This window comes from Panicum virgatum, chromosome 6N, assembly GCF_016808335.1.
Source record: "Panicum virgatum strain AP13 chromosome 6N, P.virgatum_v5, whole genome shotgun sequence".
Lineage (NCBI taxonomy): Eukaryota > Viridiplantae > Streptophyta > Magnoliopsida > Poales > Poaceae > Panicum > Panicum virgatum.
The window spans coordinates 44,762,675-44,782,299 of NC_053150.1; the positions used below are offsets into that span (position 1 = coordinate 44,762,675).

Consider the following 19,625-nt stretch of genomic DNA (forward strand, 5'->3'; position numbering starts at 1 on the left):
CGCCGCTTGGAGGAGCCATTGTAGATCCCATTGCCGCTGTGGATCCCGTCGCCGCTGCTCTTCACTGCCGGTGAGGGGCGAGCAAAGGAGAGAGTGGAGGGGAAGCAGAGGAGGGGCCAGCCACCGTGCATTGGAGAGCGATGTGGAGAGGGAGAGGAGAGCGCGGGGAGGGGGAGAGCCGGAGAGACGAGAGGAGCGGGGGAGTGGATAAGACAGCGGGGAGGGGGATTTTATTTTTTGAGCAGGGGGAGGGGGATTGGAGACCGAGAGAGGAGCTGGGCGTGCAGATCCATAAGCCCACATGTTTGCCGTGTGTCCCCTAAAAACACTCGGCAAATGTTTTTTTATTTTTTTCTTCGAGTTTAAATGGTTTGTTTCATGTCCTAAATAAATTCAAATTTAAAAATTGTCAACTATAAAGTTTCATAACTTTTTGAGATCTACAATTTTCATTTTGGTACTTTCTCCATCCGATGTCGTTTACGAAATTTGAATTTCAAATTTGAGAAGTTCAAACGTACTTTTCGTTGACAAGATGATTTCAAATTTAAAAAATTTCAACTACAAAGTTGTTCAACTTCTGAAGATCAACAACTTTTATTTTGGTTTTTATTTCAACTTGAGAAGCTCAAGTTTCGTCAATTTCGTGAGAGACTCCGGTATCTCCCCGGTGAGATTGTTGCCGGCTAGCACAAGCCTTTCAAGGTCTACCAGGTCCGCAATGGCCGGCGATATTGTACCTGATAACTCAGCGTGTTGCAGGTAGATCATGGATACACTACCTGAGCTGTCGCATACCGTGCCAAGCCAGTCGCCACTGCAAGGGTCGTTCCCCCTCCATGCCCTTGCTAGGTAGAAGGGGTAGCCAAAGCCCTCGGCCGCCTGGAGCAGAGTGCTCACCTGCGCGTTGCACGCCCCCGGCTCGTCCAAGCAGAAACAGTTACCGTCGACCACGTCGGCGGCCACTCCGGCAGCAAACTGTGGCACCGGCCCTTGGAGGAAGTTGTTGGACAGGGAGATCTCCCTCAGGCTGGCGATCTTGCCCAGAGCCGCCGGCACCACTCTGGTGAGCGCGTTCCGCGACAGCCTCAGTGTCCTGATGGACGTGAGGTTTGCGATGACAATGGCCGCAGCCGCCTGGAACGGGCCGGCCACGGAGGCGTTGGAGGCGGAGAAGGTGCGGAGGGAGGGGCAGCCGCGCCGGCGATGGCGTGGGGGAAGGGCCACGGCGCCAGGGGGAGGTTGTCCATGCTGAGGTGCCTCAGCGTGGGCATCCCCAGCGGGAAGTCCTTCGGGAGGGATGTGAAGGCGTTGCCGTCGAGGGAGAGGCTGGTGAGGGAGCGGGCTCGCAGCGGCGGGACGGCGCCGGAGAGGGCGTTGCCCCCGAGCTGGAGCGACTCGAGCGCGGGGAGCGAGGAGAGGGAGGGGGGCAGGGTCCCAGCCAGGCCCATCCCCGCGAGGTCGATGGCGATGACGCGGCCAGAGGAGGAGCAAGAGATGCCCTCAAAGGAGCAGGGGTCGCCGCCGGCCGTGGTCCAGGTAGAAGGTGGCTTCGCCAGGGACCGAGCGAGGTCAGCGACGGCGTCGGCGTCTGAGCGGCGTCCCGCCGCCGCCGCAGCAAGACCGCAGCATGTGAGGAGGAGGGCGCGGAGGAGACGACACTCCTGCCTCCTCTTCACCGTGGTGGTGCATCCTTGGCGATGGACAGTGGTCGACATTGCTAGATAGAGATAGGTTGTCGATCTTGCGTAGAGATGATTCATGGATCCTCAGCATCGATCGGTTTCTCCTCTATATTGCTCCATCCTCTTGAGATCGATCGAGGAAGAAAGAATGAAAATGGAGGCCAAGAGACTACGCGCGCGTGCACTGGTTGGTCACAGCCTGTAGTGCTGCATTCGGTTTCATTAGTCATTAAGTACTAATAAATTCCTCCAGCTAGCTAGCACAAAAAATGCAGTTTCAACACCAATCGCGCACGTACTCCATGAGTACTTTCCGTCTCAATATAAGTAGAGTATCATTTTAGCATTCAAATTTTTTTTCCTTAAATATAAGCAGCTTGCAATGATGGACTCTAGCGGGTCAGCAGTCTGGCTGAACTGAATCCATTTTTTGGAAATGGCTTTTTAATGGGTAAAACCCATGGATAAAGCATTTGTTTGGTTAGGTGTGGCCGTGTGGGATGAATGGAAGTCGTGTTTTGAATTCTACGCATCGATGAATAGGTTGGGTAGGTAAATTAATCATCGTATGCTGCACATGGGCTGGTGTATGTACAGTGTGGATCCCAGCCCATTTGCAGTGTGATACCATGTCAGCCCACTTGACAACAGTGAAACGTCCAGATCTAACACATTTTGGAATCACATCCACATCTTGCCCTGGTAACAAATACCTCATGTGTCTGTATGTGCCCAAGTCCATAATATCCATTAATCCATGTGCTCATAAAAGTGCCCAGTTAGTTTTTTTTAAGCCCTCCAGATATGGCACAATGCAAAGGATAAACGTTGAACCGAAATGTTCGTGCCAAATACTGCAGTCATCGAACTTCATTTCAGAAGAACACTACGGTACAGTAAACAATGTCACTACGCTCATACAAACGTCCAACAGCTGAATACGTCAACGGTTTCTAAATCTAAAATAAAAAAGCATTAAAAGTACCGAAGAAAGCATATCCTCTACTCGTACTTTCCATGAGAATTCTTGCACGAGTCCCTCAGACCACAGGGTAGTTTGGGTATCAACGTCAGCAACACAGACAAGACTTACGCGACTCATATGACCAAAAGCTTGAGCAGCAGTGAAAGATAGAAGATATTGCAATGGAATTTGGGAGTCTATTTACTGCCAGAAGTAACACAGATATATGCTGTTAAGATTCTGGAGTTTGCTCTTGCCCTGCCTCCCCTTTCGTGCCACCATCAGTCATGCCACTACCATTTGTATGATGACCACTAGGGTGGGTTCCATAAACATGCCCCATCTTTAGTCGCTTCGTTTCCATATAGCGCCGATTCTCATTGGTTATTGGTGTAAGCAACGGCACTCTGCCCAGGACACTTAAACCATAACCCTTGAGTCCAGTGTATTTCGCAGGGTTGTTAGTCATCAGCCGCATAGTCCTGACACCAAGATCGCGTAGTATCTGCAGAGGAGAGAGAGTAATCAGTACTAACGGAAGCTCGCTGAAAACAGCTCAAATAAGTTTTCTTACCTGTGCACCTATGCCATACTCCCTAGAGTCAGCAGGCAGCCCTAGCTCCAAGTTAGCCTCAACAGTATCCCGTCCATCATCCTGTAAGTTGTAAGCCCGAAGCTTGTGACCCAGCCCAATACCCCTGCCTTCATGACCACGAAGATAAACTACTACACCCCGACCGGTTTTCTCAATCATGGTCATTGCCAGAGCAAGTTGATTCCCACAGTCGCACCTTGCAGATCCAAATATGTCCCCAGTTAGGCATTCCGAATGCACTCTTACTAGGATATCCTGGCCATCGCCAACATCACCCTGCATACAAGTGAAATGAAACATTCTGAACTCCAAACCTAGTGCCAAAGGAAAAGAAAGACTAGGCGATATTTGTCATTTACACAAGAATTAAACTCGAAAACACAGGAACGTTTTGGTCGTCTGCAAGTAAAGCCATATCCTGGATATGGCTGCAAGATAAGAAATTCAGATCTTTGGTTGATATAATGGATTGACTTCAATTAATTTCAACGTGATGCATTTGGGCACTGCATTTTACACCCTTCAATCCATTGCATGCTATTTTACCTCTCTACATCATGCAATGAAGTCATTGTTTTTCATAGTTCGTAAGCTGTACTGCAATGTTGCAACATTTTAAACCTGATGTTCTAATGGCAGCCACGATTCTACTGAGCATAACATTTACTAAGGCATGCATACCCTTTTGTTCTTGAGAGGAAAGGCATGCATACCTTCACCATGGCAATGTGTTCCATCCCATCAATAAGAGATCTATAGCAATAGGCTTTAAACGATCCCCATTGCAACTGCAAAGGTGTAACACAAACACATTCTACCAATCTGTCTCTCTTCCTCCTATATCTGCATATGGGAATTATTCGCAGCTTTTAGATTTATAAAATAAGGAGGGTACCATAAAACATTTTGCATCCTAGTATAATCATCCATCAATTGCAATATGGGTCTCTACTTACAATGAGAACACATCTGTAATACACACCTACGAAATACCCATAAAAATGAACTGTTTTACTTACCGTTTGTTGTCATACAGCTGTCAGGATTAAGCATCTAATCATTGTTTTATCTAAATCAAGTATGGATTCATCCTTGTAAAGAACTGCAACTTCAATATGTTAAGATATAGCTAACCTTATCAGATCTGCGATTGATATTATCTTCAGGTTCTCCCTCTTAGCAAATTGTTGCAGTTTCGGTAACAAAGCCATGGAGCCATCATCATCATCAACAATTTCACAAAGAACTGCAACAGGAGGTAACCCAGCCAACATGGCAAGATCCACTGATGCTTCAGTATGTCCAGCCCTTTTCAGCACACCACCTTCTCTATATTTAAGAGGAAAAATATGTCCTGGCCGGTTGAAGTCCTCAGGCTTGGAATTAGGAGATGCAAGTGCTAGTATTGTGTTTGCCCGGTCCTTAGCTGAAACCCCAGTTGTTGTTCCCTCTTTGGCATCCTAAAATACATATATTTAGCAGGGAAAGATTATTGACGGAAGGATAAACAACAACATGCAATCAAGGAGGATCATTGTTACGCGCAAAATGCTTTCGCTCAAAAACGTGCTACCTTAGTTTATTCTTCCCAAAGTACAATTAGCGCAACTTGCACTTTTTTACCGTTAATACGAACTTATTTGAATGTTCTTTTCTACCAAAAAGAACTTCTTAAAAGGGAAAACTCTAACCACTGAAACAGTGAAGGCAGTTCGCAGTTTCTCTTCATTTTCTTTTGTCGTCACCATGAGAGGAAGTTGTAGCCTTTCCAGATCCTCTTCTTTCATGCTGACACAAACAATCCCAGTGCCATGCCTCACAATAAAAGCCATAGCTTCAGGTGTGACCTTTGATGCTGCCATTATAAGATCACCTTCATTCTCTCTGTCTTCATCATCCACAACAATGACGTACTGCAACATAAAACTCAGTTAGCAATTCATATATACAATAGAATTGACTTGATTGGCATAAGCACATAAATAGTAAACACAATTCTGAGAAAAAAAAGAGGGAGTACTTTTCCTTGACGAATGTCCTCAATAGCTTCAGGTATAGATGAGAAACCCTTTGTCGGGCTGTCTAAGTCAAGCTCATCGTCATTAGCAGAAAACCCATCAACAACAGGAGCCATATCAGCTGCAATGGTCCCAAGTGCAACAGCATCTGCTTGAACTAAATTAGATGGATTGGTTTTCCCATTTATAATAATATTCTCTGATGAATCACCCCCAGCATAAGATACATGGAGGTTTCTGAATCGGTGGGTATTTTCCAAGCGAATGGATCTGATTATCCTTAAACTGTTTGATGCAGCATTGGGCAGAAGCGAAGTATCACAAGGCAACCCAGAAGTCCTGTACCTACCATTGATGCTGTTCAACCGAGGGAACAAAATCAGTCATGAAACGAGCACATAGGATCTGAGATAAAAAAAATAATACAAATTTTGTCAATAGCTCACCCAAGTTCAAGGAAGAGTGTAATCAAGCAAGGGAAACAAAACAAGAAGCAAGCTAATTTAATCCATGGACTTCCTCCATCACCCATCTGCTTCTATTTGGGTTCCGATCAGCGATATGTGGGCTAACCCTCGAGCCTGACAGACCCTAGAACACTCCGATGCTATAATAAAGGAAAAATCTAAAACATAGCCAATATTGGATACCAACTCGCTCCAAACACAGTACCAAAGTTCACCTCAGTCCACCAAGGTTTACTGCTCAGACATGCTTGTGGTGATACCACTAAGACCTCTTAAAGACTTAAACTACATTTTCCGGAAGCGAGTCCGCCGTCTCTCGCACGAACCACACCGCCGCCACACCGGTTTCAAAGCAAAATTAAGCCAGGTCGGCTGAGTTGAGGGGCTCACCGAGCGCACGACGCCGTGGACGGCGGCGCGAATGAGGCCATTTTCTTCACGAGCGTGCCCTCTGCTCCGCCCGCGAAATTCCGCCGCCGGCGCCGGGGATTCGAGGCGAAAGACGAGGCTAGACGAGCCGCGGCAGATTGCGAAGCTCCCCTCGCGCTGCGCCGGTGGGGGTGGCCGGGTGGGGGACTGGGGGCAGGACCAGAACTCCAGATGGTGGGACGGGGACGGACGGCTGGGGACGCCGCCCTCGCACCCGGCACCTCACTCGAGAAGGCGGTGGATAGGATCGAAGGGATGAGCTGATGACTGAACGCGCCGTGGACGTGGAGAGCTCTGGCCGTGTGATCCGAGCCAAGTCGACGGCGGTCCGATTGATCGGCTCGACGCGGATGGAGCGGATGGGCCGGAGGGACATGAGGACTTTCCGCAGCTGTGCGCGGAGAGGTTTTCGGCCCGTGAAATCGAAATCAGGCTCGTTCTTTTGTTTCTTCTCCTGGTCTCGGTGTAAGCTATTAATCCCCGCGGCGTCTATTTATCACACCGCTGTTACTGTGCTTCTTCCCCATTGAGCTATGGCAGCCGGACTTCGGGGTGGGGAGTTGGACGGCGACGAGGGTTGCGAGCTAGCGGAGGGAAGGGGATGGCCGACGGCAAGAGTGGTGGAGCGATGGCGGATCTTATATTCTAGGGTTGCCAGGGTTTATATGGGAGCAGTGTTGGCCACCGGCAGCAATAGAAGAGGGGGGTGGGGGCAAAAAAGCCCGGTGACGGCGGCAATTGCTGGGCAGCACAGGGTTTACAAAACCGGTGGGAATCGATCCGGTTTGACCCGGTCCGGTCTGGTACAAATTCAAAATTCAAATTTAAATTTAAAAAAATGCAAAATTCCCAAAAAAAAATTCTAAAAATACTTCAAGGTGCGACGAATCTAATGGTGTCAAATTTTCTCAAAAATTTATTCGTTTAATATACTTTTCGGGCATTTAAAGTTAAACCAAAAAAAGAGAAAAAATGAGACGGCCCATTAAGGCCCACTTGGTAAACCGGTCAAACCGGCCGGTATACCATTCCAAACCGGTTACACATGCGATTTTAAATTTGGGTTTGACCGGTTTCTACCGGTTTTCGGCCAAACCGGTCCGGTATACCGGTACCGGACCCCGCCGGTTTGACCGGACCGGTCGGTTAATTAAACCCTGGGGCAGCAGCGGTTGGCGGCTGGAACACCGCCGGTCGGGGAGCTCAAGTCTGAGGAGATTCGTGGCGGCAGCGTTGGAGGGCGGCGGCGCTGGAGCCGGAGGAAGCGGAGGACGAGAAGCTCTTCTGCGATGGCTCCGCAGCAAATCGCAAAGAGCGATAAATAGAAGCCTACATTATTTTCAGGGACCTACATATGTGAGTGCAGAGTGGTGGTACCGTAGAAGGCTCACTCCTGAGGTTGCCCCGCGCCGGCTGCCTTCCTCCAACTTGTGTCGCTTGGCTGACTGCTAGTACAGTAGCAGCTGCTTCAATAGTGTTTTGTGAGAGGCTGTGGCACTATAGCGGCTGTTATGGTAGCAACTGATCACTGTAGCAGCTAATTTTTATAGAGGCTAAAGTACTAATAATTAGACAATATATAGAGGTATTGTAGCAGCCGCAGCACTGTAGCGGCTGGTCCACCAGCAAGCCAAACGAACAGGCTGCTCATCTCCAGAGGCGGGTAGATTTGAACTCCAACTTGCTGCCACCACCGCCGACGAGCGGCGACCATACCTCTACCTAAACTCTGGCCAACTGGTTGTCTCGCCACCACCTCAGCCGCTGCCATGCAGCGCCGCCCCAAATCCGCGTCTGCCACCTGGCTTTCCTTCCCCCCTCTCCCTTTCCGAGCCGGAGGCTATAGAACATCCAACCAACCCTCCACCCGAACTTCGGTCACGAGAGAAGATGAACAATGCTAGAGATGGGATCAACCTACAGTGTCCATAGATCTCGACGCGCACTCACGCGCACGACTGCGAGTATTTCAGTTATTTCCAACCCAAAACTGACTTAGCTACTCCTCAGCAAGCTTGAGCTCGGCTTTGAAAAATGAACAGCTACACTTCTCTGCGATGCTTGGTATAAAAGCTCAACACAATTCTCAGTCTACTCGATCGAGTTCGGCATAGAGAAAGAACATCTTGTTACTCCGTGACCCTGTTTGGTTCGCGTTAGTTTTGTAGCGTGTTAGTGAATAGTGACACTTTGACCGCTAATTACGGTGTCAAACAAAGCTAGTTTATAAAACCAACTTCAGAACTCCCGCGCTAGTGACTCTGAAGAATCTAATAAGACCTTTGGCCACGCGATTAGAGGATGGTTATTATAGCATCACTGTAGCAAATCATCGATTAATTACCGTCATTAGATTCGTCGCGAAAAGTTACGCCCATCCCTGAAAAAGATTTGCAAATAGACTTCATTTAGCCATACCGTAGATGTCCACACTCTTCAGTAACGCATGCCACAGAAACCTTATCAGACGGCGCACAAACCTTATTATGCGATCCCATATCGACAGCTGAGCCATAAAAGGCCACACCTGATGATCCCGAGCTCTACCCTCGCTGACTCTGGGGCCCACGCCCCGTGATGATCTGTAAACAGAAAGGGCACCGATTCACATCGAAGAAGCATTCACGCAGGGAAGCTGACATTTTGGCCCCACCTTTACATCTAGACACTAGCGCCACCTGTCAGTAGCAACCTGACAGATCGCGCCTCCCCGCTTTTTTAAAACAGAATCTTTAGCTGTTGCTCTCCGACGACTGCAGGCCACTAGCATCCCTCGCCGCCGCCGCCGCCGCCGCCGCCGCTGCCGCCCGCTGCCAATGGAGAGCCTCCGGCTCGCCGTCTCCCACCGCCCGGCTCTCCCGCTCCCTACTCCGCACGGCCCCCTCAGGCGCCGCCACGTGCACCTCCCGCCCTCGCCCAATTCCCTCTCCCTCTCGCTCCCCATCTCCCCCCGCCTCGCCCCCGCCGCGCGCCGCCACCTCCCCCTGCTCCTCGCCTCCGCGTCAGCCTCTCCGTCCGCGAGCCCTAGCCCGGCCCCGAAGCCCGCCGCGGCGGCGGGCGGCGCGAAGCCGCTGCCCCTTCTCCTCTCGGTCGCCGCCGGCCTCGCCGTCCGCTTCCTCGTGCCGCGCCCCGCCGAGGTGACCCCGCAGGCGTGGCAGCTGCTCTCCATCTTCCTCTCCACCATCGCGGGGCTCGTCCTCGGCCCGCTCCCCGTCGGCGCGTGGGCGTTCCTCGGCCTCACCGCCACCGTCGCCACGCGCACGCTCCCCTTCGCCGCCGCGTTCGGGGCCTTCACCAACGAGGTCATCTGGCTCATCGTCATCTCCTTCTTCTTCGCGCGCGGGTTCGTCAAGACCGGACTCGGCGACCGCGTCGCAACCTACTTCGTCAAGTGGCTGGGGCGCAGCACGCTCGGTCTGTCCTACGGGCTTGCCATCAGTGAGGCGTTCATCGCGCCTGCTATGCCCAGTACTACGGCCAGGGCAGGAGGGGTTTTCCTTCCCATTGTCAAGTCACTGTCTCTCTCGTCGGGCAGCAAGCCAAACGACCCATCGGCAAAGAAGCTAGGCTCCTACCTTGTGCAATCGCAGTTACAGGTAATGAACGTTGAGCTTGATGACGCAGATGCCTGCAGGCTCTGGTTTTATAGTAAGATGTTGCTGATAAACCCCGCTGTTATGTTATAGATACAATTTGGCTCGGAGGCTTCTAAATTTTGATCCAGATGGATGAATCTGTGCGTGTGCTTAGATCTAGACGCCTGCATTTGTATTATCCTACTAAACTGAGCGAATAAAATTGATCTATATGCGTTATTGCTGATGTGCATTAACTATTGTAGATGCTAGTAGGATTAATAAAATTGATCTAGAGGCTTTTCAGGATAAATTTTCTCGTAGATGTGCATTATCATAAGATGCTACTAGGATGGGGGTAATGAAAACTCCGCTCCTAAGATATTTCAATGTCTTCTAGGAATCTGCATTGTTGCTAATCACCATTGAACTGGAAAAGTGCATTCATTATTCAGTGTATACTGAAGAGTGCATTTTAGGCCATAATAGATCGAACCTCGAGTTCACATATTTGTAATGGCAGATCATTAGTCTCTACACCTTGTGAAATTGGTATAAATTGTAGTTTATAGTTTACAAATCACTGCTAGTCTCATGGACGGCTGCCTGTTTCGGACAGGGGCAAGTACAGACCTTGATACCCGTGGGGTATAATATCTTTTCAATTTTTGGCTAGTGGTTTGTTAGATCCTTGTATATCTAGTTTTCCCCCATCAAAAACTGTGGATTCATATGCTCCTCGACCCACTGGGTGGATCTACCGTTGATTAAATGGGCTTTTAATTTTTTTAGTGTTTGTGCTAATTTCATTAGTCGCCAACAGCTCTGTTTATTTAGGGGATATTATGTATCAGTAACATTAGAGTCTCATTTTGGACATTTCAACTTTTTCAACATAAAAGGAAATATCAGGCGCACAACATTTCCTCCCTTAGATCAAATGTGAATGGCCCAGGAAATCGCCCCATTCTCGTGTCCACCTTTTTGTTGGGACTAAATCTAATTGGCCTAAATCAGGGAGAGGGATTTAGAAAACTCTCACCTCCCACATGGTTCACTCAGATTAAATCCTAAGGACATGATTGGGTTTGTGCATATATTGACCAATATACTCTCTTGCACCTGACTTTTCATTTTCAACATAATAGTCCTACATTTAAAGATGCCACTTTATTTCTTACCTCCTTTTTTTGATATTATACATAAGATTGTGTTATATAGCATTGAGCCTACCCCTTAGATGATATCACCTTAGGTGATATGGAGGTGAAAAAAATCCTTAGTAGTCTCTGCGAGTGCATCCTTGGCTCCTTGGTTGCATTGGAATACTGGAAAACTCATGGCTTGCAATTAAGAGTGATGCAGACTGCTGTATGAAATAAATTATTTTCCACTTGAAAATCTACTACTACCTTACGTAGTAGTAGTAGTACTCCCTCCCTCATTTTTCATTTTATAAGAATGCATGTGAATTGTTTGCTTTCCTTGTTTACCCTCATCTGTCGCTCCATCTTCCATCATATAAGTAAATCTCTTGCTAACTAGTTTCTCTCCCACTTGTTGATATTTTTTCTTGTTTTTCTCATGATTTATGAGCTTCTATGTTTGTGCGCACTCAATCCGAATAAGCGTTATGATTTGAAATGAAGAGTCTACTTCTTAAAAGGAGAATTCTGGTGTGTTATGATGCCATAATTAATCAAAATAGCAGAGATATACATGTGTTAATGCAGGCTGATTTCGGGATCATGTGTTCTTTTTCTTTGGGAGTTCAAATCTCTGACTGGAAATGTGAAGTAAATCAACTGCACTTAATTTGGAAATGCTGCCTCTTAAATAGTTTTGTACGCATGAGTGCTCTGTAGTTTGACTAGTTATGCTTTCACTGACTCATGAAGCTCATTTAAAATTGACAAATGTCATTAATGTATGTGTTTCTTGTGCTTGATACTTGGCAGGCGTCTGGCAACTCCAGTGCTCTCTTCTTGACAGCAGCCGCACAGAACCTTCTGTGTTTGAAGTTAGCAGAGGAGATTGGTGTTAAGATTGGAAACCCGTGGATAACTTGGTTAAAGGTTGCTAGTGTGCCAGCACTTGTTGGGCTTTTAGTGACTCCTTATTTGTTATACAAGATATTTCCCCCTGAAATAAAGGACACTCCTGATGCTCCAGCATTAGCTGCTCAGAAGCTTAAAAACATGGGGCCAGTAACAAGAAATGAATGGATCATGATTGGTACAATGCTTCTTGCAGTCTCACTATGGATTTTTGGGTAAGTTTGTTCATTTAGGAGGATTCTTCCCATAAATTGACTTGCAATCTCAAGTTTTACTTTTATGAACTTGACTTGTTCTTAATTTCTTTCTTTACACTGTTCTGTGGATTGCATACACATATACACACACAGAAGTACCTTTCTTGATTGGTGCCTGTTGAAGTACTCATTGCGAACCGCGTTCACCAACAGCACTGTTCAGCATGCTATTAGTGTATTCAGTATTGTTCCGTGTAGTGTTCTCCCCTGAAAGGTTCCTTTATCAGTCTGAAATAAGCTGTGGGTTCCACTCAGGGTTTTGTGTGGATGTTTAAAATATTTATTTTTTCTTTGCAGCCAAGAATTAATATGTTTCTAATGTAATCAGTTTCCCCTTTTATTAGATGTGGGAAAGCTTATTCTGATCCTAATGGTGCAGGGAAAGTATTGGAGTATCGAGCGTTGTTGCTGCAATGATTGGACTCTCAATTCTTCTCCTGCTTGGAGTGCTGAACTGGGAGGACTGTTTGAATGAGAAGTCTGCATGGGACACCTTAGCTTGGTTTGCTATTCTAGTTGGCTTGGCTGGGCAACTTACTAGCGTCGGGATTGTGTCATGGATGTCAAATTGTGTTGCCAAGGTTCTCCAATCCTTCTCGTTGAGTTGGCCTGCAGCATTTGGTGTTCTTCAGGCCTCGTACTTCTTTATTCACTATCTGTTTGCAAGCCAGACTGCACATGTTGGTGCTTTGTACTCAGCATTTCTTGCGATGCATTTAGCTGCTGGTGTGCCAGCTCTAATGGCAGCTCTTGCTTTGACGTACAACGCAAATCTCTTCGGTGCATTAACTCACTATAGTAGTGGGCAATCTGCAGTATACTATGGAGGTAATTTTTCTTTTCCATCTTTTTTTCCTGAACACATGTTTCCCACATTTGCTAGCAATCCACTGTGTTGGTTTGGTACGTTCCATACTTGTTCTGCCCCAGCTTTCAATATAGATGCATGGAGCAGTTCATTAACTGATTAGCCTCTATCTGGTATTGCAATGGCTCTATCTGGTATTGCAATGTCTCTGACATATCATTTGTTTCCATTTGATCACTTCAGTTTACTGAATCTTTCTTTAGCATCAATCTATTTCATTTGATATGTCAAGCGTATTTGACTATGAAAACTACCTCCATATCTTTGTTCAGAACAAAACCATGTGTAACGTCTCCCCTGTGGAGCCTTGTAGTGGAATGAAACCACAAGACAAGCCGATGCGCATACAAACATATGAATAGATTTGTTGTTTTTTACTGTTATTAGGTTATTCGTTTAGTGGATTTTGGTTTAGTATATTTATTTTCTAGTGGGTAACCTGATGTTTTCCTTGTGCAGCGGGGTATGTTGATCTTCCTGATGTATTCAAGCTGGGTTTTACAACAGCCGTGATCAATGCTGTAATCTGGGGAGTTGTTGGTGCATTCTGGTGGAAATTTTTGGGGCTTTATTGAGTCTCAGAACAATGTAAGTTCATGAAAATTGCACCTTACTAAACCTGTACCTCATGATCCACCATTGGAGGGGGGGGGGTCATTTTTCTTGAGGCACTCGGTGAATGCATAATAATAGAGTGGTGTCCATCTTTGAAGTTTTTGAACTTGCTACATTTGCACAAAATGATCAACCCAGAAAGCAGATGGGTTTTCGTAGGATGGTAAGACCGTCTAATATCACCTTGATGTACTATCGTATCACCCCCCTCAGGGGAATTAAGAGCGTGAGTGAGTTTTGATGCCTCGAATCTTGGCCTTTTGAGGCTGCGGATCTCCAACGAAGGGAATCAAGTGCATGAACAAGTATTGATACCGCAGATCTTGTCTTTCGAGGTTGCAACAGTGTTGGAAAAGTGGAGGGAAAGTGTTGCTGCAGCTCCAAGAGAAACTCGCAAGGGCCTTAATTCCTTAATAATCTTGGTGGCTTGGGAGTTATGGAAACATCGTAATGCTTGTGTTTTTGAAAAGAAGAGGCCAAGTATACAGGAAGTTCTTAGGTTTGTTAGTATGGAAGGGGGCCTTTGGTGTTCAGCTGGGGCTTCCCGGTTACATCAGTTGGTGTCTAGGTCGTTGACGTCCTTGGCCTAAGCCGGAGGTCGTTGGGTTGTTTCCATCATAACGTGTGGTGTGAATGTAATTGGTTGTAAGCGGCACTTTCATCGGTGCCGGGTGTGGTCTGTCTAGACCTTTATTTTTTCTACCTTAATGAAATGACTGCGCAGCTCTCCTGCGTGGTTCGAGAAAAAAAAAAGGTTGCAACAGTCTGCTTCACTTATGCCTACTATCTGCCTGCATATATGAAGCAGTCTCAGCTCCAGAGTGCAGTGTATCCAGGACCAGATTACTATTTCCCTTACAAATGTCTATGGGAGTATAGGACTGTAGTTGGTACAGCTGATAAGCGAGCATGTGCGATGGTTGCGCTTTTGGCATCACAAAAGGTTGTGCTGAAGAGGGATGGCAGCGGATCGGGTTCGGGGCGGATATCTGTGGATTTTGGATTTGCGGGTTTCGGATTCGGTTTTTAGTTTAGATCCACAGATTTGCGGGTTCGGGTATCTGAAATTATTCGGATTTGGAGCGGATTCCTAAATTAACTAGCGGAGCTCCATTGGAGCCCCAAATCTTCAGCCCATTAAAGCCCGTCTAGTAACCCTAGCAATATATACTCAGAATCTTATCCGCACCCCCACCCCCGGTCACCCCCACCCCATCCTCCCGACCTCCCCCCACTGCGGCGCTGCTGCCTCCCGTGATGGCGTGATCCCGTCCAGCACTTCAGCCCCCCCGGCGCAGCACCCGTCGTCGGTCGCCCCCGTCCCCGATCGGCAGCTGCAGCGCCCCCAAGGACCGGAGCCGGAGGACCCCCAACGCCCCACACCCGTCGCCGGTCGCCCCCGTCCCCGATCCGGAGCCGCAGCTTCCCCAGGACCAGAGCCCGGAGGACCCCAACGCCCCGCGCCCCCGGAGCTCGCCATCCGCTGGCGGAGGCTGCCCGGCGGCCAGCGCCCCGGCAGGCCTGCACCGGCGTCCGGAGGGCGGAGGCCAGCCGCGCGCCCGCAGCCTGCTCCGCACGGCGCCCGGCCGGCCGCACAGCCTTGCTGGACTCGGCGGCAAGGCGCACTGCACTCGCCGTCGCCGGAGCTCGACAGTCTACTCCGCGACCCCGCCCCGTCACTTGGAAATGTTGTAAAAGAATTTGGATTTCGGATATTCCCAGCTTTCGGTTTTGGGTATGAATTTGCACCCGAATCGGAGTTCGAATCGGAGTTCGGGTCAGGATCGGATTTTAAGTTCGGATTTCGGACTTGGGTGCCCAGACATTACACCCGAAGCAAGAGACATTACACTCGAACCGAACCCGACCCGTTGCCATCGAGGGAAAGTATGGTACGGTGAATTGTGCCCGTGAACAGAAGACCTGCACTTGCCTGACAAGCTTCAAACAACTAACGGCGAATTATGGACCTGTGATTAGTTGTGACAATGAAGCAAACATGCTCTAACGCTCCACGCAACGTACAATCTGAAGTAGAGGTACTGAAAGTTGAATAACGGGTATAGTTGCCGTGCACTTGTCTGAAACAAGGGACGACGCGGCTTAGTATTAAACCGCCAGTACTAGGAGGTCAGATTCGAAAGTCAAAACGGTGGCTCCTAAATAGGATGAGAGTGGTACTCCGTTCAGGTGCTCGTGCGAGAGGTAGACGATGATGATGCAACGTTTAGGTGTGCTGTTCTGATCAAATTCGTGAGAGGCGGTCGAGACGTTCCTCTTCAACTTGGTTAATGCGGGCGGCGGCTGCGATCTACTGGACCGGAACAATTCAACAGGATACAGTTGCTCCGGACGCAAGCCAGATAATTCACGAAGGGGTTTGGGTGTGTTTAGTTGGTGAAAAAAATTGGATTTTTATACTGTAGCATATTTTGTTGTTACTTGACAAATAATGTCCAATTATGAATTAATTAAACTTAAAATATTCAGCTCGTGCTAATTAGTTATTTTTTCAACTATATTTAATATTTTATGTATATGTTCAAAAATTTAATATGATAGATACTGTGCAAAAAATTTTTGGGAACGCCTTTGTTTGTTCGGGAAGAGTCGTACTCGTAGCCCCGTAGGCCGTAGGTAGGCCCTCCTCTCTCCGGCTCTGCCGTCCTACCAAAGCCTACGCTTCTCCAGTTCTGTTCGCGGCGGTCCAGCAATGCGGCGGGGGTGAGGCGGGGACATGGCACTATGGCAGCAGCACCAGCCGACCAGAGAGCACGAGACTTGAATACATGGACACCGTGCACGCCCGGGAGTCGGAATCAACGGGCGCCTCGGCCCGGGCCGGCCAGGGCCAGCTTTTTACGTGACGACGACACCTGGCCCAGGCCGACCTGACGTTGAGGAGATATACGAGCACGAGCATCTCGGACGGTCGTGCAGCCAGCAGCCGGACCAACAAGCTCACGCGCCGGCCGCTTCGTTCCCCCAGTCACACGACCTCCACGGCGGCGGCGATGACGACGCGGGGCAAGCGAGAACGTTTTCGCTCTCGCCGTCGCCAACACCCCTCCCTCTCCGCCGCGCCCCCAAGGTCCATCGATCGACCAGGACTGGCGGCGGACCCGCCGCTGGGGCTCGCCGGCTCGGCGCTTTCCGCCCCCGCCGCGCCCACACCCGGACCGATCCGGCCGTTAGGAGCGCGTGTGGGGGCTCGCCCGGCACGTACGCCGCGGGCGCGGAAAGCAGCGGGGGGCGGTGCGGGACCAGGGAGGCCAGAACGCCAGAGCCCCACCACGCGGCCGGCCGGTGTCGCCCTCCCAGCCACGGCAGACGTGGGGCGCCTTTCCGGCCCGGTCAGGATCGATTCACACGTCGCGCGCGTGCCGCCGGCCTTGCCTCGCGCGCGTGCCGCCGGCCTTGCCTCGCGCGCACGCCGGCGGCCGGCCGCGCGCCTCCGTCCCGTTCCACGCGCCGCGCCGCGCCGCAGGCGGGATCCTGGTGACACCACGCGGCTCCTTGTACGTTCCTATCGGTCTCCGTGCGCCGGGAGATGAGAGATCGAGGCCGCCAGACCGGATGACACCCCCCCCCCCCCCCCCCTCGTTGGAGAACTCGCGGTCGCAGCCTGCAGGCAGCTTCGCAGGCATGCAGGCTGCGCCCTGCACCTGCACGCACCTGCTCTGCTCAGCTCGACTGCTCATCCCCTTCCGCCCCATCATCCCCATCCCCATGGCCCCCAATGGTCCACGCACCTTCGTCAGCGCAACTCCCCTGCTTGGCACGGAGCGATTGGAGAAGCCGAGCCCGAGCCCCACCGCCCTTGTCCCGTTCCCGAGCCTTCCTTGCGATCCCCCCGTTCGGTCCCCGGTCCTTGGTGCTGTGCCTCCGCAGGGCGAGGCTTTTACTGTGCGCAGCGACACAGTGCAGCGACTGCCGCATCGATGCAGCGCGCCTGTCAGTAACCAAAACCACTGCCGGCTTAAAGCTCCGGCGACCTGCCCGGCGAGACTTTTCCCTTTCCGGCTTTCCTCGAGGTGAATCGGATCAGAACAATCCCCCCGGTTTTAACCGCACACGCCGCAGGCGTGGCGGGCAACTCTACTCATCCGCCGGCCGCTGTCAAGATTCAATGCCCTCGTATCAAGTTCCTAAAAGCGAGAGGAGCCGGGAGATCAGATCGCCACGGGTTTTAAGTTTTGACAGTTCGGGAAGATAGACGCCGGGCCCGGGCGCCGGTGGATCAGGATCCCCCGTGTAATTTTCGCCGCCGTTTTCACGCCAGGCCCGGCGGGCGGCGACCGACAGGTCCCGTCGCCTTTGCGGAAGAATCCTCCTCCTCCACGACCCGGGCACAGCTCCTGTCCTCTCCGCTGGCCGGCCGGCCGGAGCCGGACCAGGGGCGTAGACAAGGGGCGGGCAGGGCCTGGGCCCTTATGGTCTTCAAAATTTTATTGAATATTTGAATTTTGATTAATTTTTTTATAAATTAATATAATTAGCCTCTCTAATAATAAAAAAAATAAATTTCTAGCTCCGCCCCTGCGCCGGCCGTGTCGTCCCGAGCCACGAGTAGAGATGGCAGCGGATCGGGTTCGGTGCGGGTATCCGCGGGTTTCGGGTTTGGTGTTGGTTTTTCGCCCACGGTTTTCAGGTTCGGGTTTGGGTTTGGTTTCGGGTTCGGTTTCGGGTTTTGGTTTCCACCCGTGGATATCCAATGGATATCCGAAATAAATTATTTGGAATTAAAACTCATGTTTTATAATATGTTAATGATAATTTGGTTACTTAGACTATTAAATTTATTGAAAGTTGAGTCATGAAAATATTTATTATTTGTTGCCTCTTGTTTATACATGTGAATATGTGTATATTTATCCGCGGGTTTCAGGTATCCATTAGGGTTTCGGGTATCCGCAGATTTGGTTTTGGTGATGGATTTCCACCCGAATCGGTTTCGGGTTCGGGTTTCGATTTTCGGATTTCGGTTTTGGGTGCGCGGAGACTCCACCCGATCCGAACCCGACCCGTTACCATTCTTAGCCACGAGCCCCCACAGCCGGGTTACGTCGGGTCGGGCCGGGCCAGACATCTGTCACGCGGGTCTGCGTACGCGCGTCGTGCTGATGCATAGTACGTGCCGCCAGGGGCGGATACAGGAGGGGGCTCAAGCCCCCCTAAGCTCCTCTAATTACACGTAAAACACTGTAGCAAGACCTCCAAATCACCATTAAATCTTCACACAAATCAACATCTCTATTGTTTCAGCCCCTTTGCCTCCAATCCTGCATCCGCCACTGCGTGCCGCCAACCCCCGCGCTGTTGTTCTCGGAAAGGAACGAGCGCGATGTGCCGCGAACCAGAGAGAGAGAGGGAAAGGTTCGAGCCTTTTCCATGAGAGATCGAGTGAGGCACACTGTTCTTTTGCAAATTGATCGGTGCCCCCGGGCAATTTCTTGGGCTTGGCTGCCTCAAGCTGCTTCTTCTGAGCGCAATCCTTTTTCCAAAGACCTTCCAAGCGTAATCCACGGCGGCTGAATTCGCTTTCAAATAAAAAAAAGGGCGGCTGAAAGCTGAATTCAGGTGTGTCTCCACGGCAGATGGCACTTTATTCTGCTCATGTTTGCGTTTGATCTGAGAGGCAGCACGCTAGGGTTTTGTTGCATAAAACTGATGCGCAATGCCGGTGTGGCATTGATGTGGTCGTGGTCTTTGGTCTACTGCTTTTGCCGATTCTGACCAGCTCTCTTCGGCCGTGACAGGTCTTGGCGCCCCTGTTCATTGACATATCTCAGTTTCTGAACCAAACAAGCTACTGTTCGGACGTTTTCTTCGTGGGGCAGCTGGCAATACCACCAGGCACCATGCAATGCAGAAAGGGGGGCAGAGTGACGTAGTAGTCAAGATACTCCTACTGAACTGAACCACTTGAGCAGTCGGTTGGCTACAGGCTACAGCTCTGAGCCTTTGACATGGAGCGTAGGGCGACGCATCATTGGGTACCAACTACTACCAATCACCTGGACATCATTTCATACCGGAAACGACACGGTGCGCTCAGAAAAGCCAACCGTTGCCATTAGAAAAACGGCCCAAAA

The 19,625-nt window shown here is 49.9% G+C and overlaps 3 protein-coding genes across 4 annotated transcripts; 1 reads left to right on the forward strand and 2 right to left on the reverse strand.

Annotated features, from left to right (window-relative positions):
- Positions 1 to 609: 609 nt before the first annotated feature.
- On the reverse strand, positions 610 to 1,718 carry LOC120678205 (receptor-like kinase TMK3). Its single transcript, XM_039959355.1, has 2 exons — positions 1,156 to 1,718; positions 610 to 1,096 (listed from the first exon to the last, which is right to left on the reverse strand). Exons 1-2 carry the CDS (start codon positions 1,716 to 1,718, stop codon positions 610 to 612), a joined length of 1,050 nt encoding a protein of 349 aa, XP_039815289.1.
- An 806-nt stretch (positions 1,719 to 2,524) lies between these two features.
- Positions 2,525 to 6,505, reverse strand: LOC120678806 (probable bifunctional riboflavin biosynthesis protein RIBA 1, chloroplastic). Of its 2 annotated transcripts, none has more exons than XM_039960186.1 (7): positions 6,120 to 6,505; positions 5,265 to 5,619; positions 4,936 to 5,157; positions 4,379 to 4,704; positions 3,958 to 4,087; positions 3,224 to 3,520; positions 2,525 to 3,154 (listed from the first exon to the last, which is right to left on the reverse strand). In XM_039960186.1, exons 1-7 carry the CDS (start codon positions 6,158 to 6,160, stop codon positions 2,882 to 2,884), a joined length of 1,644 nt encoding a protein of 547 aa, XP_039816120.1. In that variant the 5' UTR covers positions 6,161 to 6,505; the 3' UTR covers positions 2,525 to 2,881. The 2 variants fall into 2 exon arrangements, with proteins under 2 accessions (XP_039816120.1, XP_039816121.1); XM_039960187.1 differs by having other exon boundaries at positions 5,265 to 5,667; positions 6,120 to 6,437.
- Positions 6,506 to 8,918: 2,413 nt separating this feature from the next.
- Positions 8,919 to 14,272, forward strand: LOC120679059 (dicarboxylate transporter 2.1, chloroplastic-like). The gene is made up of 4 exons (XM_039960553.1): positions 8,919 to 9,754; positions 11,692 to 12,005; positions 12,427 to 12,875; positions 13,375 to 14,272. Exons 1-4 carry the CDS (start codon positions 8,975 to 8,977, stop codon positions 13,488 to 13,490), a joined length of 1,659 nt encoding a protein of 552 aa, XP_039816487.1. The 5' UTR covers positions 8,919 to 8,974; the 3' UTR covers positions 13,491 to 14,272.
- Positions 14,273 to 19,625: the final 5,353 nt, after the last annotated feature.